Below are 15,356 nucleotides of genomic sequence, written 5' to 3'. Positions count from 1 at the left end.
CTAAGCAGGGATGCCCAGACTTCCCTCTCCCCAGACACTTCCTCTAGCTCTTCCGGGGGGACACCGAGGCGTTCCCAGGCCAGCCGGGAGACATAGTCCCTCCAGCGTGTCCTAGGTCTTCCCCGGGGTCTCCTCCCGGTGGGACGGGACCGGAACACCTTCCCAGGAAGGCGTTCCGGAGGCATCCGAAAAAGATGCCCAAGCCTATAATGTGAATAATTCAATTGAAAAACAAAAACCTTACAATACCTGGCAGGCAGCAGCATTCTGGATAAGTTGAATACCTGGCAGGCTACAGTGTTCTGGATAAGTTGAATACCTGGCAGGCTACAGTGTTCTGGATAAGTTGAATACCTGGCAGGCTGCAGCGTTCTGGATAAGTTGAATACCTGGCAGGCTGCAGCGTTCTGGATAAGTTGAATATCTGGCAGGCTGCAGCGTTCTGGATAAGTTGAATACCTGGCAGGCTGCAGTGTTCTGGATAAATTAAATACCTGGCAGGCTACAGTGTTCTGGATAAGTTGAATACCTGGCAGGCTGCAGCATTCTGGATAAGTTGGATACCTGGCAGGCTACAGTGTTCTGGATAAGTTGAATACCTGGTAGGCTGCAGCGTTCTGGATAAGTTGAATACCTGGCAGGCTGCAGCGTTCTGGATAAGTTGAATACCTGGCAGGCTGCAGTGTTCTGGATAAATTAAATACCTGGCAGGCTACAGTGTTCTGGATAAGTTGAATACCTGGCAGGCTGCAGCGTTCTGGATAAGTTGAATACCTGGCAGGCTACAGTGTTCTGGATAAGTTGAATACCTGGCATGGTTGCAGCGTTCTGGATAAGTTGAATACCTGGCAGGCTGCAGCGTTCTGGATAAGTTGAATACCAGGCAGGCTGCAGCGTTCTGTATAAGTTGAATACCAGGCAGGCTGCAGCATTCTGGATAAGTACTAGGGCATTGATGGCACAAGTGGGGAGCTAACTAACAGACAGTCAGTTGCTGTATTCAAGACAGGAGATGCCGAGTGCCTAGATTAGTATTCCCTTACTATGGGAGTCAAGGTCACATTCTACCAAAATTGTAAAGCATGAACCTTAGCCATGATGGAATGTCTTGGAGTCCACAGTCTTTCCCCATAGGAATAGCAGCTAAGTATTTTTGAGGAACTTCTCGAAGGAGTGGGCTGTCATCCAAGCCAACATATAAGCCAGGCATGCAGAAATGCATGTATCCACCTGTGTGGATGGAAACAATTGTGTGTCTTCTGCAAAACACCGAATGGAAAGACCATATGAGGATATTATGAAGCCAGCTTGGTGTACAATCATATTACAAGAGTAAGTATACTCGTGGACTTATTAATACATTAAAATATATAAAGACAAATAAAGTTGCATTTTTCTTTAGGCATTTTGACATATGGATATGCAATCTTCACTTCAACAATATGAATACAATAAGGTAACATAATTTAACAAATTACACTGAATTTTTTTTATGTGCAATCATTCATTCATCAGAAATCGGCAGAAATGCAGTGTCATAGAGCGTATAAAGTAAGTACACCTCTGGCCATTTCCTGTAATGTTTGCCATTGTCTAACATTACGTGGGAAGAATGTTCGCCCACTTTTCTTTTCAGTACCACTGTTGTGTTCAAGGGCTTTCTTGAATGCATATACTAGGTAAAGTCTCCCCCACAGCCTTTCATTAGGAGTGAGATCTGGGCTCTGACATTCCATAACCCTCCCTTTTTTATTTTTGAGCCATTCTGTTGTAGCTTTGCTTTTGTTTTGGAACATTATCCTGTTACAAGATCCATGTTTGGTTCAGCTCCAGCTATTGACAGATGGCCTCACTTTCTTCTCAAGAATTGGAATTCATGCTTGGCTCAATGATGGCAAGTTGGCCAGGCCCTGAGGCAGCAAAGCAGCCGCCAATGATAATGCCTCCTCCTCCATGCTTTTCATTTGGTATGTGGTTCTTCTGTTCAAAGGCAGAGATTTGTTTTTGCCAAACTTGGGCAAAAACGAAGGAAGAACAGGAGGAACTGCCCAAATCTAGGTGTGCAAAGCTGGTAGAGGCTTACCCAAGAACACTTAATGCTTTGAACACTGCCCAAGGGACTTCTACAAAGTATTCAATGTATGACTGAATATCTACATAAAGAAGACATTTATGTTTTTTATAAATAAATTGGCAACATTTTCTGAAAATATGTTTTTACTTAATTATTATGTGAAGATTTAAGTAAAAAAAAGTAATAAAATATACATTAATTCAATAACACAACAAAAGGTAGAGAAAGTGAAATGGTCTGAATACTATTCAACTTTAATGTCACTGAAGAAGTACAAATACAGTACAAGAAATGCAGTTAGCATCTAACTAGAAGTGCAAATAGAAGTGGGCAGAAAATGTATTTACAATATATGTATATTACAAGTAGAATGTATAGATGTGCAATGATGGCAAATGCAGTACAAATGGCAATGCTAAATGTGCAATTAAGGCAAATAGAGGAGGGCAGAAAATGTACAAGTATTAAGTATAATGTACGTAAGTGGGATAATAGTTCTAAATGGCATTCTAGATGTACAATCAAGTCAAATGGAATGAGTAAGGAACCATGTTCAACTGGGATACAGAGGTAGCAGCAATGAGGTCCCTAAGGTAGACATGCGTATGTAACAACTGTAAAAAGCAAGTATGATGGCAAGTCTAGATGGCAAACGGTAAGTATGATGGCAAACGGAATGTGCATGGTGCATGCGCAACAGAAATGCTGGGTATCCAAAGGCACTGTATGCAATAACATTGTACATAATAAATGTATTGCACTATAACAATTTAATTTGGCTAGTTGGGTCATTTCTTTTAGATATTGAGTGTTTAATTCTCCCACTCAGCTAGACTCAATTTGGAAAAATATAATTGTGTGTTACCAAATGAGCAGTGCAGAATCTCTGCCACTAGATGGTGGACAAGCCTTTCTTTTAAATAAAGGAGACCGAGTAAACAGTACATCTTCAAATAACTGGATACAGAATCTATTCCTCACAATCCCTGCTCACGGCAAGCATCAGGCTGTCTTGGCATTTTGTTTTTACATCACCAAGTTCCCGTCAAATACTTTTCCATTTATCATCCACAGAGAATGTAGAAAATGGTGTCGGCCTGTGAATATGCTAAACGGAGGCCATGTCAGTTGTGATAGAAGTGAGATGGCGGTTTTCAGAGTTCACAGTGTTATCTAGGTCACCCACAGCAGGTCAAACATCCTCCATCCCATTCCCTCTAGAATGCCTCACTTTCAATTATGTGCATAGTCTCCTCATGCATCTTCCTAAACACAACTAAAAATCTGGTGTTCTCTTCCACTTCCTTCCACACCAAAGAAATATCACCTCTAATAGAAGAACAATGTGTCAGTGCAAAAGACAGACGGTTCATTTGACGGGCCACGCTTCCCCCCTCCCCCACCACCTCCACAGCTAGGTCAGAACGCTTCAACCCATACCCCATGTATTTCTCAACATAACTAATGAAAACAAAATGTCCTGTATTTCATTTTCCCACAGCCAATTGTAGACTGAAAATGTCCTTTTCCTCACTTCCATGATTGACTGCCTGGGCAAATCAGATGTGCACCACCAAACAAGTAATCATATACTGTAAATCTTTAACAAATGTAGCAATCAACCACCCTACATTTTCTTAAAATGTCCTCTCTGCAATACCCAGCACTTATACAGTACTCTCCGTTCTTTCTTTTTTTTTTTTATGCACAAATTAGTAAATATTTTATATTTGAGATGACAAGCATCTCCAACCTACTCTCACGATTGGCCATGCTGTGCCCAAAGTCATCACAGTTAACGGTGTGTAAAGAGATAGTTGCGGGTGGTCGAGATTAGAGGGAGAACTGGTTTGGTGTGCCAGCAGGATCTCACCACTGAACTCCTGAACCCCCTCTCCTGCTCACGGGGTAAACCTTTTAGCACACAGTGCCAGTCTCAGTGAGGTCACACCGAGGTCTCTAGCATCACACGTCAACTGCTAATGAGGCCTCAAAAACTGAGAAGAAGGTGAAGAGAGTGTGACCTCCATTCCTAAACCTCAGCTCCGTACAGTACTTTGTCCAAATTAGTACAGACATGGAACTAGGAAAAAAAGTGTGTCTGTGTTTGAGGGATTCGGACACACTGCAGATTAGTGATGCGTAAGTTAGCCTGAAAACTGTGGGTCAAAAGGACAAGCAAAAGAAAAGTCCTGGCAGTTCACTAGAATGGCTTCCTTCTAAATTAATGTTAAAATAGAATCCATTCAGTAATGCATTTGCCTGGTTTCCAGGCTTTAGGACACTTACGACTTTGGTCATTTTCTTTAAGAATAGTAAGGTCGGGTTGTTGATTCTGGATTACAGGAGCTGTGTTATTAATTTTTCCTGTATATCCCGTTTGGTAAATCAGAAGACTACTGAAGCTGTAGTTTAGTAGGGGTGTGTCTTTCAGCAGAGTAACTAGCTTAAAGCCTACAATATACATTATACTGTTAGGATGCAATAATGTGGTTTATGCCGTTTTAAATATGTAAAATATTAATATATTGTGTATATGTATATACATATATGTTCAGTCACTGTGATTAAAAATATAACTAACTCACATATTATCCAGTTTTATAATCGAATACATACTATGAAGATGTATCCACTTCAGTTTAAATTATTCCAATGGGTTAAACAGAGGACAACAGTTACAATTTAATAATTCCCAGTACACTGTATTATGATCAAATTTATTTTTTTTATTGAGGAGAGTCAAGTCAGGCTTTCCATTTTTAGAAAATAAAACCAATAACTGTATTACAAACAATGAAATTGCTACATCATTCACAGGGCTACAGTCAATGTACATTTATACAGAAATACAAGTCCTCCCACATCAGTCACAGTGGTCAGGGCCACCACTGTCCGGCGAAGGCTACCACAGGCCATCCCCGGCCTGCCTTCAGCAGTAGCCAGAGAGATGAGGAGATGGTAGAGAAAGGGGAAGAAGAGATCATGGAAAGCGTATAGAACACCGGAACGTCTGTAACAATTAGACTGCTATTAGCCACTGTGTCACCAGAGGCAGCTTGATGCTTTACGTAAAGGATTTATCCACAGGAGCCATTTTCTATACACAATGAAATGACTGCCGCAAAGGCAGGCAGACGGCTTGCACACAAACACAGACCAATGAGCACGAGTTGGCACAGCTTGTGTTTATGCACACTGTCATGTAATTGTAACACTGAAACCTAACGGTTTCTGTTTGTCCTTCAAAAATTGGCACAGTAGGGGAGATATTATTTGCATACACAGCGCATTGAATCAACATCTCAGACACACAGGTTTTTGTTTTGATTCCTAAATAAATGAGAGGGGATTGTCAAGCATTTCTTATCATGACATTGATGGTAAAATCAACCGTGTCTGCAGATTCAAGCCATTGAAATGAAGAAGATGCTCCACACTGCTGAACAATGAGCATTGACAGGAGTCAATGACCGGACAGTACATATAGTCTTCTTACATGAATGAAGCAGATGCTTGAGACAGTTTCTTACTCATGAAATACAGAAACCACGGAACAACAGTAAGAGCAGTGAAGAAGTTTAACATGTATTTGTGGCTTCTACTCATCTTCAACTGGCTGCAAGATCTCATCTATGCAGAAAATATACTCCGAATAGGACACAGCATTACTTGTTTACTGTTCTGATTAAGTTGGAAACCAGTTTATCACTGTAATAAGGCACCTTCTGGGGTTTGTGGTGTATGTCTGATAAACCATGGCTAAGGGTTGCATCCAGACATTCTCCATTGTGTTGTGCCTAAAAACAGCCCTTAGCTGTGGAATATTGGCCATATACAGTATCACACCCCTGCTGGCCTTCTTTCTTCAGTAAATCCATCATAATTCCACCAGATGTATTAATAATGTATTCTATAGTTCCATTAGAATATGCCCAGATAGAGCCACTTCCAAAAGGTTTATTAGAATTGGTCTGCGTTGTGAAACTGGCTACCAGCTGTAATCTTCTTAAGGAGGCTATCAATGTCATAAAAATTTAAGAAAGAGGGATGACAACTTGCTTTAAAGCTTATAGCAAACAATATCTCAGGATGAACTATAAGAATATAAACAAGGTTCATTTGTGCCATTAGGTTCAAATACATAATAAATACTTTACACAATAGTTTCAGCCATCTCCATAGTCCCACAATGTGCAACCAAGTTAAAGGTTGTTTCCACTCCTTATGAATACAGTTTTTCACACCAAATCTTAAAAACAATTATAAACAATGTTGTTTATTTCCTAATAACTCCAAATATCAGTCCACTACCAGACCACTGAAATACTGTATTTTATTTGGACGCCGCTTGGTGAAGCACACTTCACATAAACACTGATTGTTTATTCACCAAACAGCTGAGGTTATGAATGGAGACACTTGTATGCGCCTCAGGACTTAGAATCGGGTTGCTTGTCTTCAGCACAAATATTAGGGCTATGCTGAGGAGCCTGTCCTTTCTTGAACAGGAATATACAAGGTTTGCTCTGACAGTTGGATACCTTTCTATATATTGGGAAGACTGACTTGCTAAAGATGCTTTACCTGAATAGCACTGACCGGTCCATTCATTTTATATTGTTCAATGGAAATTATATATATATAGTCAAAGGGACAGATACAGTGAATATAAAAAGTCTACACACCCCAGTTCTTATGATGTAAAAGAATGAGACGAAGATAAATCATGTCAGAACTTTTCCCACCTTTAATGTGACCTATAATGTGAACAATTCAGTTGAAAAACAAACTGAAATCTTTGAGGGGGAAAAATCTAAAACTCACAATAACCTGGTGTGCACACCCTTAAACTAATACTTTGTTGAATCACCTTTTGATTTTATTACAGCACTCTTTTTGGGTAGGAGTCTATTAGCATGGCACATATTGACATGGAAATATTTGCCCACTCTTCTTTGCAAAAGCACTCTAAATCTGTCAGATTGCAAGGACATCTCCTGTGCACAGCCCTCTTCAGATCACCCCACAGATGTTCAATTGGATTCAGGTCTGGGCTCTGGCTGGGCCATTCCCAAACGTTAATCTTCTTCTGGTGAAGCCATGCTTTTTTGGAATGGGATATGTGCTTTGGGTCGTTGTCGTGCTGAAAGGTGAACTTCATCTTCAGCTTTCTAATGGACGACCTGAAGGTTTTGTGCCAAAATTGTCTGGTATTTGGAACTCTTCGTAATTCCCTCCACCCTGACAAAGGCCCCGTTTCCAGCGGAAGAAAAACAGCCCCAAAGCATGATGCTGCCACCACCATGCTTCACTGTGGGTATGGTGTTCTTTGGGTGATGTGCACCAAACATACCTTTTGGAATTATGGCCAAAATGTTTTCCCATGTGCTTTTCGGGGACTTGATGTTGGTTTTTGCAAACTTCGTCTGGGCTTGGATGTTCTTCTTTCTAAGAAAAGGCTTCCGTCTTGCCACCCTACCCCATAGCCCATTCATATGAAGAATACCGGATTTTGTTGTCACACGTAGCACACAGCCAGTACTTGCCAGAAATTCCTGCAGTTTATTTAATGTTGCTTTAGGCATCTTGGAAGCCTCCCTGACCTGTTTTTTTCTTGTCTTTTCACTGTGTTCCATAATATATCTAATGCTTGGGAAATTCTTTTGTATCCTTCTCCTGACTGATATCTTTCAACAAACAGATCCCTCTGATGCTTTGGAAGCTCCCTGTGGACCAAGCCTTTTGCTCTGAGATGCAACTAAGAACATCCATCCATCTTCTTCCGCTTCATCCGGGGCCGGGTCGCGGGTGCAGCAGTCTAAGCAAAGATGCCCAGACGTCCCTCTCCCTAGACACTTCCTCTAGCTCTTACGGGGGGACGCCGAGGCGTTCCCAGGCCAGCCGGGAGACATAGTCCCTCCAACGTGTCCTCCAACGAGACATAGTCCCTCCAACGAGGCAACCGGAACAGATGCCCAAGCAACTAAGAACATTTCAAATCCTAACAGAACAGCTGAACTTCATTTGTGATTAATCAGAGTCACTTTAAATGATGGCAGGTGTGTAATGACTTCTATTTAACATGAGTTTGAATGTGATTGGTAAATTCTGAACAGAGCCACATCCCCAATTATAAGAGGGTGTGCATACTTATGCAACTAAGTTATTGTATGGTTTTAATTGTTCATTTTTCCCCCTCAAAGATTTCAGTTTGTTTTTCAATTGAATTGTTCACATTATAGGTCACATTAAAAGTGGAAAAAGTTCTGACATGATTTATCTTTGTCTAATTCTTTCACATCATAAAAACCTGGCATTTTCACAGGCGTGTGTAGTCTTTTTATATCCACAGAGCAAATCATTGGTTGGTTAATGGGGCTTTGAGCAGGAATAAAAAAAAACGAGTGCAACTAGATGCCCCACAATTACAATGGGGAGAACAATAATTTTATACACTGCCGATTTTGCAGGTTTTCCCACTTTCAAAGCATGTAGAAGTCTGTAATTCTTATCATAGGTACTCTTCAACTGTGAGCGACGGAATCGAAAAAGTATTTAATTAGCATTTTATTACATGACATAAGTATTTGATACATCAGAAAAGCAGAACTTAATATTTGGTACAGAAACCTTTGTTTGCAATTGCAGAGATCATAAGTTTCCTGTAGTTCTTGACCAGGCTTGCACACACTGCAGCAGAGATTTTGGCCCACTCTTCCATACAGACCTTCTCCAGATCCTTCAGGTTTCGGGGCTGTCGCTGGGCAATACAGACTTTCAGCTCCCTCCAAAGATTTTCTATTGGGTTCAGGGTTCAACCACTCCTTAGTTTCTCTGGCTGTGTGTTTCGGGTCGTTGTTATGCTGGAATACCCAGCCACAACCCATCTTCAATGCTCTTACTGAGGGAAGGCCAAGATCTTGTGATACATGGCCCCATCCATCCTCCCCTCAATATGGTGCAGTTGTCCTGTCCCCTTCGCAGAAAAGCATCCCCAAAGAATGATGTTTCCCTCATGGTTGGGATGGTGTTTTTGGGGTTGTACTCATCCTTCTTCTTCCTCCAAACACAGCGAGTGGAGTTTAGACCAAAAAGCTCTATTTTTGTCTCATCAGACCACATGACCTTCTCCCATTCCTCCTCTGGATCATTCAGATGGTCATTGGCAAACTTCAGACGGGCCTGGACATGCGCTGTCTTGAACAGGGGGACCTTGCGTGCGCTGCAGGATTTTAATCCATGACGGCGTAGTGTGTTACTAATAGTTTTCTTTGAGACTGTGGTCCCAGCTCTCTTCAGGTCATTGACCAGGTCCTGCTGTGTAGTTCTGGGCTGATCCCTCACCTTCCTCATGATGATTGATGCCCCACGAGGTGTGTTCTTGCATGGAGCCCCAGGCCGAGGGAGATTGACCATCATCTTGAACTTCATCCATTTTCTAATAATTGCGCCAACAGTTGTTGCTTTCTCACCAAGCTGCTTGCCTATTGTCCTGTAGCCCATCCCAGCCTTGTGCAGGTCTACATTTTTATCCCTGATGTCCTTACACAGCTCTCTGGTCTTGGCCATCATGGAAAGGTTGGACTCTGTTTGATTGAGTGTGTGGACAGGTGTCTTTTATACAGGTAACGAGTTAAAACAGGTGCAGTTAATACAGGTAATGAGTAGAGAACAGGAGGGCTTCTTAAAGAAAAACTAACAGGTCTGTGAGAGCCGGAAATCTTACTGGTTGGTAGGTGATCAAATACTTATGTCATGCAATGCAAAGTAATTATATAAAAATCTATGTGATTTTCTGGATTTTTGTTTTAGATTCAGTCTCTCATAGTTGGAGTGTACCTAGGATAAAAATGACAGACCTCTACATGCTTTGTAAGTAGGAAAACCTGCAAAATCGGCAGTGTATCAAATACTTGTTCTCCCCATTGTGTATGACAGAATGAAAAAACACTGTAAGATTTTCTTATGCACTGTTCGTCAAACCAGTAAATGATAAAGAGTAAAGATGATGTGTCACCTGCTGTAATATAGCTTTGTGTTCTCGCATTGTTAATGTCACAGGGTCTGTCTTAACACTTTTGAAAATGGAAAACTGCTTGTTGTCGACGGTTCTCAATCTGTATGCAGTATTTGGTTTGTCTCATTGGCTCTGTCAGTTAGGAGCTCTGCAGTACCAGTCTCATCAATATGAGTTTGTAAACTCTGTGATTTACCATTTCTACATGTGACATCCAAGGCTTTTGACTAGCAAAGGACCCATTAGCCACAACAACACAAAAAAGTATAGACTGCAGTTTTTAACAGAAGCGAACAAACAAAAAAGTATCCATAAAATAAAATCAGACGTCTGAAGTACTCCAGTTATCTACCATTTTTGTGCACCAACATAAAAATTATTTCAAAAATGCCATAAGAGGAAGGAAGAGTTCTCTGCTTTGAGGTCCACTGCACAGCAAAATCTGGGATCATTCACACACACTGCTAATATAAAAAAGCTGTCTCAAGTGCTCCCAATCATGTACATCAATAATAATCCCAATAATAGTGTTACTATTTTAAAAGGAAAATTATTTGGAAGAAAAATTCTAAGTGTAATGTAAACACATTATTTTTTAAAGGGTAATAAATCAAAGCTCTGTGAAATCAAACATTAACTCTGCATGCTATCAAAACTAGGCTCCTTAGCATTAGGAACTGTAGCTTTGAACCATGGTGCAGATTTAGCTTAACGCACATGTGCACACACACACACACACAAATGATCAAACATTATTTTTTCTATACGGCCATGGGTTAGAGTACTAAATGTTTGCTGTTTATTATACAGATTCTTTAACAAAAAAATTATAGTATCGACAATAACAAATAAAAACCTCCCTTAAGTTACCATGTGAAAGGAATTATATCCAGCACTTCCAGGTCTTAGTAACTACATCGCAATGTCAACTGAATCTCTATATCATGTCCATGACATCAACTGAAGTACACAGATAGGAGGTTACATTTGGCAGGTTGTGATGTTTTCATTGAAATAAAATAGTAAAAAAATCCACAGGAAGCATTGCGAGAAAATCTTCATCACAGTTTTCACACAAAAAAATGTAATTATTTGTTATGACAAAGGGTATTTTTTGTTTCTTTTTAAGTGTTGCTTTAAATTGGTGTATAACTGAATGTCCTAACATTCTTCATGGTACTAGTAACAGCCATTTAATGGTGCTACCATTTATTTTGCTCTTCCAAGTCAACAAAAGTGTAGATCAAGTTCTGTGGTCTTGTCTGCTGTTCGCCTTTAAGAGTGGTTTTCTTCTGTTTCTGAAGTAAAAAAAAACATACAAAGAACATTTAAATTGATTTTTGAGAGTGTTGGTCTTTAATCTCCCAGTTTACACTGTCTTCTTGCCCTTTTAAAGGGTAGCCTTTCTAGTTAGTACACATAGTTTAACTGTGCACCACCTGTACTGTATTTATATAGACTCCTTGAGTTATCAACATTTTTTTCTTTACAAAATTCTTTACAAAATTCTGAAAAACAAAATCTAACCAAACCAAAAAAGTTCAACATAAAAAAATACATATGTGGAAGATGGAAGTAGAAATGTGACACTGATCTGTAACCACGATCCTGGATCCAAGATTGACGGTTATGAGCCACGTCAATTGATGTCTTATTTAGGGGACTTTGGATGAGGGGATAGACGAGGACAGGATAGGGATTGGAAGGAAATGGACAGTAGTTTGGTAGGAAGACCAGGTTCACGGTCAAGCAAAAACATGAACTTCATCCGTGCACCCAAAACCCTGCATTCTCAGCCATCCTCTGCTCCACGCTGGATAATCAAACTTCCACAGACTGGATCTGGTTCATAGAGGCTCGCATCATCTGCACACTGTTCAGGATCTTCTTCTGGTGGCCTGCTAACGTTACGCCCACACCCAGGATATCACTATGGCAAAAGACACAATCAAGGAGTGAGGATAGAGCAATGACAGAACATGTTTTATTGCACAAACATGGCATAAGCCAACGTGAACACAACAAGTGAGAAAAAAGTTTACCATTAATACTCAGGTCTGACTGGTTAGCGCAATGTTTCAATTAATACAAAAGAATAAGGGAAGTAAAAACAAATAAGAACAGCGGACTGAGCATAAAAATAGTAGACTGTACAGTCGTAATCACTAAAAATAACTGAAAAGTATGTAAGGTGCAAGATTTTGTCCAGTTGAGGATTGTTTATGTATACGGGGAAGGGTAATAGATTTTTCCAGTTGAGGGTTGTTTACAGTGAGGGGAAAAAATATTTGATCCCCTGCTGATTCTGGACGTTTGCCCACTGGCAAAGAAATCATTTTAATGGTAGGTTTATTTAAACAGTGAGCGACAGAATAACAAAAAACATCCAGACAAAGGCATGTAAAAATAAATATAAATTGATTTGCATTTTGGGTAGGCATTTTGAGTGAAATAAGTATTCGACCCCTCTGCAAAACATGACTTAGTACTTGGTGGCAAAACCCTTGTTGGCAATCACAGAGTTCAGACAGTTTCTTGTAGTTGGCCACCAGGTTTGCACACATCTCAGGAGGGATTTTGTCCCACTCCTCTTTGCAGATCTTCTCCAAGTCATTAAGGTTTCGAGGGTGACGTCTGGCAACTCGAACCTTAGGCTCCCTCCACAGATTTTCTATGGTATTAAGGATTGGGGACTGGCTTGGCTACTCCAGGACATTAATGTGCTTCTTCTTGAGCCACTCCTGTGTTGACTTGGTCATGTGTTTTGGGTCATTGTCATGCTGGAATACCCATTCACTACCCATTTTCAATGCCCTGGCTGAGAGAAGGAGGTTCTCACCCAAGTTTTGACGGTACATGGCCCCGTCGATCGTCCCTTTGATGCGGTGAATTTGTCCTGTCCCCTTAGCAGAACCCCCCCCACCAAAGCATTATGTTTCCACTTCCATGTTTGACGGTGGGGATGGTGTTCTTGGGGTCAATAGGCAGCAATCCTGCTCCTCCAAACACGGCGAGTTGAGTTGATGCCCACATCTGACCACAACACTTTCACCCAGATCTTCTCTGAATCATTCAGATGTTCATTGGCAAACTTCATACGGGCCTGTACATGTGCTTTCATGAGCAGGGGCACCTTGCGGGTGCTTCAGGAATAAAGTCCTTCACGGCATAGTGTGTTGCCAATTGTTTTCTTGGTGACTATGGTCCCAGATGCCTTGATGTCATTGAAAATATCCTCCCATGTAGTTCTGGGCTGATTCCTCACCATTCTCATGATCATTGCAACTCCAAGAGGTGAGATCTTGCATGGAGCCCCAGACCGAGGGAGATTGACAGTTCTTTTGTGTTTCTTCCATTTAGTGACTAATCGCACCAACTGTTGTCACCTTCTCACCAAGCTGCTTGGCGATGGTCTTGTAGCCCATTCCAGCCTTGTGTAGGTCTACAATCTTGCCCCTGACATCCTTGGAGAGCTCTTTGGTCTTGGCCATGGTGGAGAGTTTGGAATCTGATTGATTGCTTCTGTGGACAGGTGTCTTATATACATGTAACAAACTGAGATTAAGAGCACTCCCTTTAAGAGTGTGCTCCTAATCTCAGCTCGTTTCCTGTACAAAAGACACCTGGGAGCCAGAAATCTTTCTGATTATTCTACTAATTAAAATGCAAATCAATTTTTGACATGCGTTTTTCTGCATTTATTTGGTGTTATTCTGTCGCTCACTGTTAAAAAAAAACTCCTGGAGGTGTATAGGTCGTGTAGAGACGGCAGATTGCAGCCAATCACCTTCACTGTAGAGCGGATGATGCATTGCAGCATGCCCTTGTCTTTGGCTACAGCATACCAGACGGTGATGGAGGAGGTCAAGAAGGAGGAGGTCGGGATTAGAGATTTACCCGTTTTTTTTACCCGTTTTTCTGACTTAATCCGACAAAATCACATGCCACTTAGCGATGGTACCCATGCAGCCACTAATGGTACACAGGCGCTAATCACCCCTCACTGAATCCATGACGTCAATGGATGAATGCACTATACTCCCAGGTGAATGATCAGAGCCATGGAATTTGAATGAACTTCCAAATTAAATACAAGATTTCCATAACCATTCAGCAAATTAATTAGGCATATATTGAAACATTATATAAACGATATAGGCTACTTGACGATTCGATTCATCAATTCGATAGCCATACTAGAATCCCAGAGAGAGACCTGCAAATATGCACTGTTTTTCTGGCCTATTCATTTGGAGAAATGGACCTCCTCTCCGTTTTTTCGATAACTTATTCCTGTCACCTATAGACAAAATGTATAAGGAATTAATCTAGGAGGTTAGAACTATGCATTGGCATTGAAATCAACTCGATAGCCCCACTAGAACCCCTGGGAGAGACCTGCAAAGACGCGCCATTCCTATAGCCTATTCATTTGGAGAAATGTACTCCTCTTTGTTATTTGGTAACTTATGCATGTCACCTATAGACAATCATTTCACCTATAGATTGGCTGTGTAATTTTCTTTTTGTACATTTGTATGGCCTAATAAATGAATGAAAATACTGTTGCCTGTGTTCTTAGAGATAATCATTCTTTGTATTCTTTTCTTAATCTTGTTTTTGTATGATAAAACCTTCAATAGGCCATTTCACACTGCATTGTTCTAAGCCCTGTGCTATCTTAGTCCCAGGCTTAGACTGGCCCCAGGTTTGCTGAGGCTCTGTTCACACAGTGTTTGTTAACCCTGGGCTAAGATTCAACCCTAGGCTAAATTCAACTTAATTCATTCCTAAGCCCTGGGCTAACAAACAAATATGACACAATACCATTTTACATTTTATGATAAACTACAAATGTTACATTCTCTCCGGCTTGTGAATAATGTTGCAGTAGCCTACCTCACTGACACATGATCATTGTTATGCTACCATGATATAATTAACGACTTAATCGGTAGATCAAGATGCCTACCCTGACATATTTGTTAGATTTACGTCCAAAGAAAGCTGCGATAACTACTTACTAAGATTTAGCAGGTATAATGAAACAACAAAAGTTTGCAGAGTGAAAAGACCAAAACAGACAGAAGAGGTTGGTAACGACGTGCGTCACAAGCATATGTAAATTAAGTGAAAGGGCAGGTTTTGTGATTGGACAATAAACGTTCTATGGTTTGGTCCTCTTTGAACAGTAAGTGAATGAACTGTGGAGAATTGTAGTAACCAGAAAATTACAGGGATTAGTCTTTAGTGAGGGAAGGT

At 40.7% G+C, this 15,356-nt stretch overlaps 1 protein-coding gene across 7 annotated transcripts in view; it reads right to left on the bottom strand.

Moving 5' to 3' along the window:
- Window positions 1–11,400: 11,400 nt before the first annotated feature.
- The window catches only part of ephb2b (eph receptor B2b), a 175,619-nt gene continuing 171,663 nt past the window's right edge, over window positions 11,401–15,356 (bottom strand). For all 7 annotated transcript variants that reach the window (XM_020055922.2, XM_034287449.1, XM_034287451.1 and 4 more), the window contains one exon: window positions 11,401–12,024. In XM_020055922.2, coding sequence (XP_019911481.1) covers window positions 11,916–12,024 — 109 coding nt within the window. In that variant the 3' untranslated portion in view covers window positions 11,401–11,915. The remainder of the gene's footprint in view (window positions 12,025–15,356) is intronic.

Source organism: Esox lucius, chromosome 17 (assembly GCF_011004845.1).
Source record: "Esox lucius isolate fEsoLuc1 chromosome 17, fEsoLuc1.pri, whole genome shotgun sequence".
NCBI lineage: Eukaryota > Metazoa > Chordata > Actinopteri > Esociformes > Esocidae > Esox > Esox lucius.
This window is presented reverse-complemented; position numbering and strand designations above follow the sequence as displayed.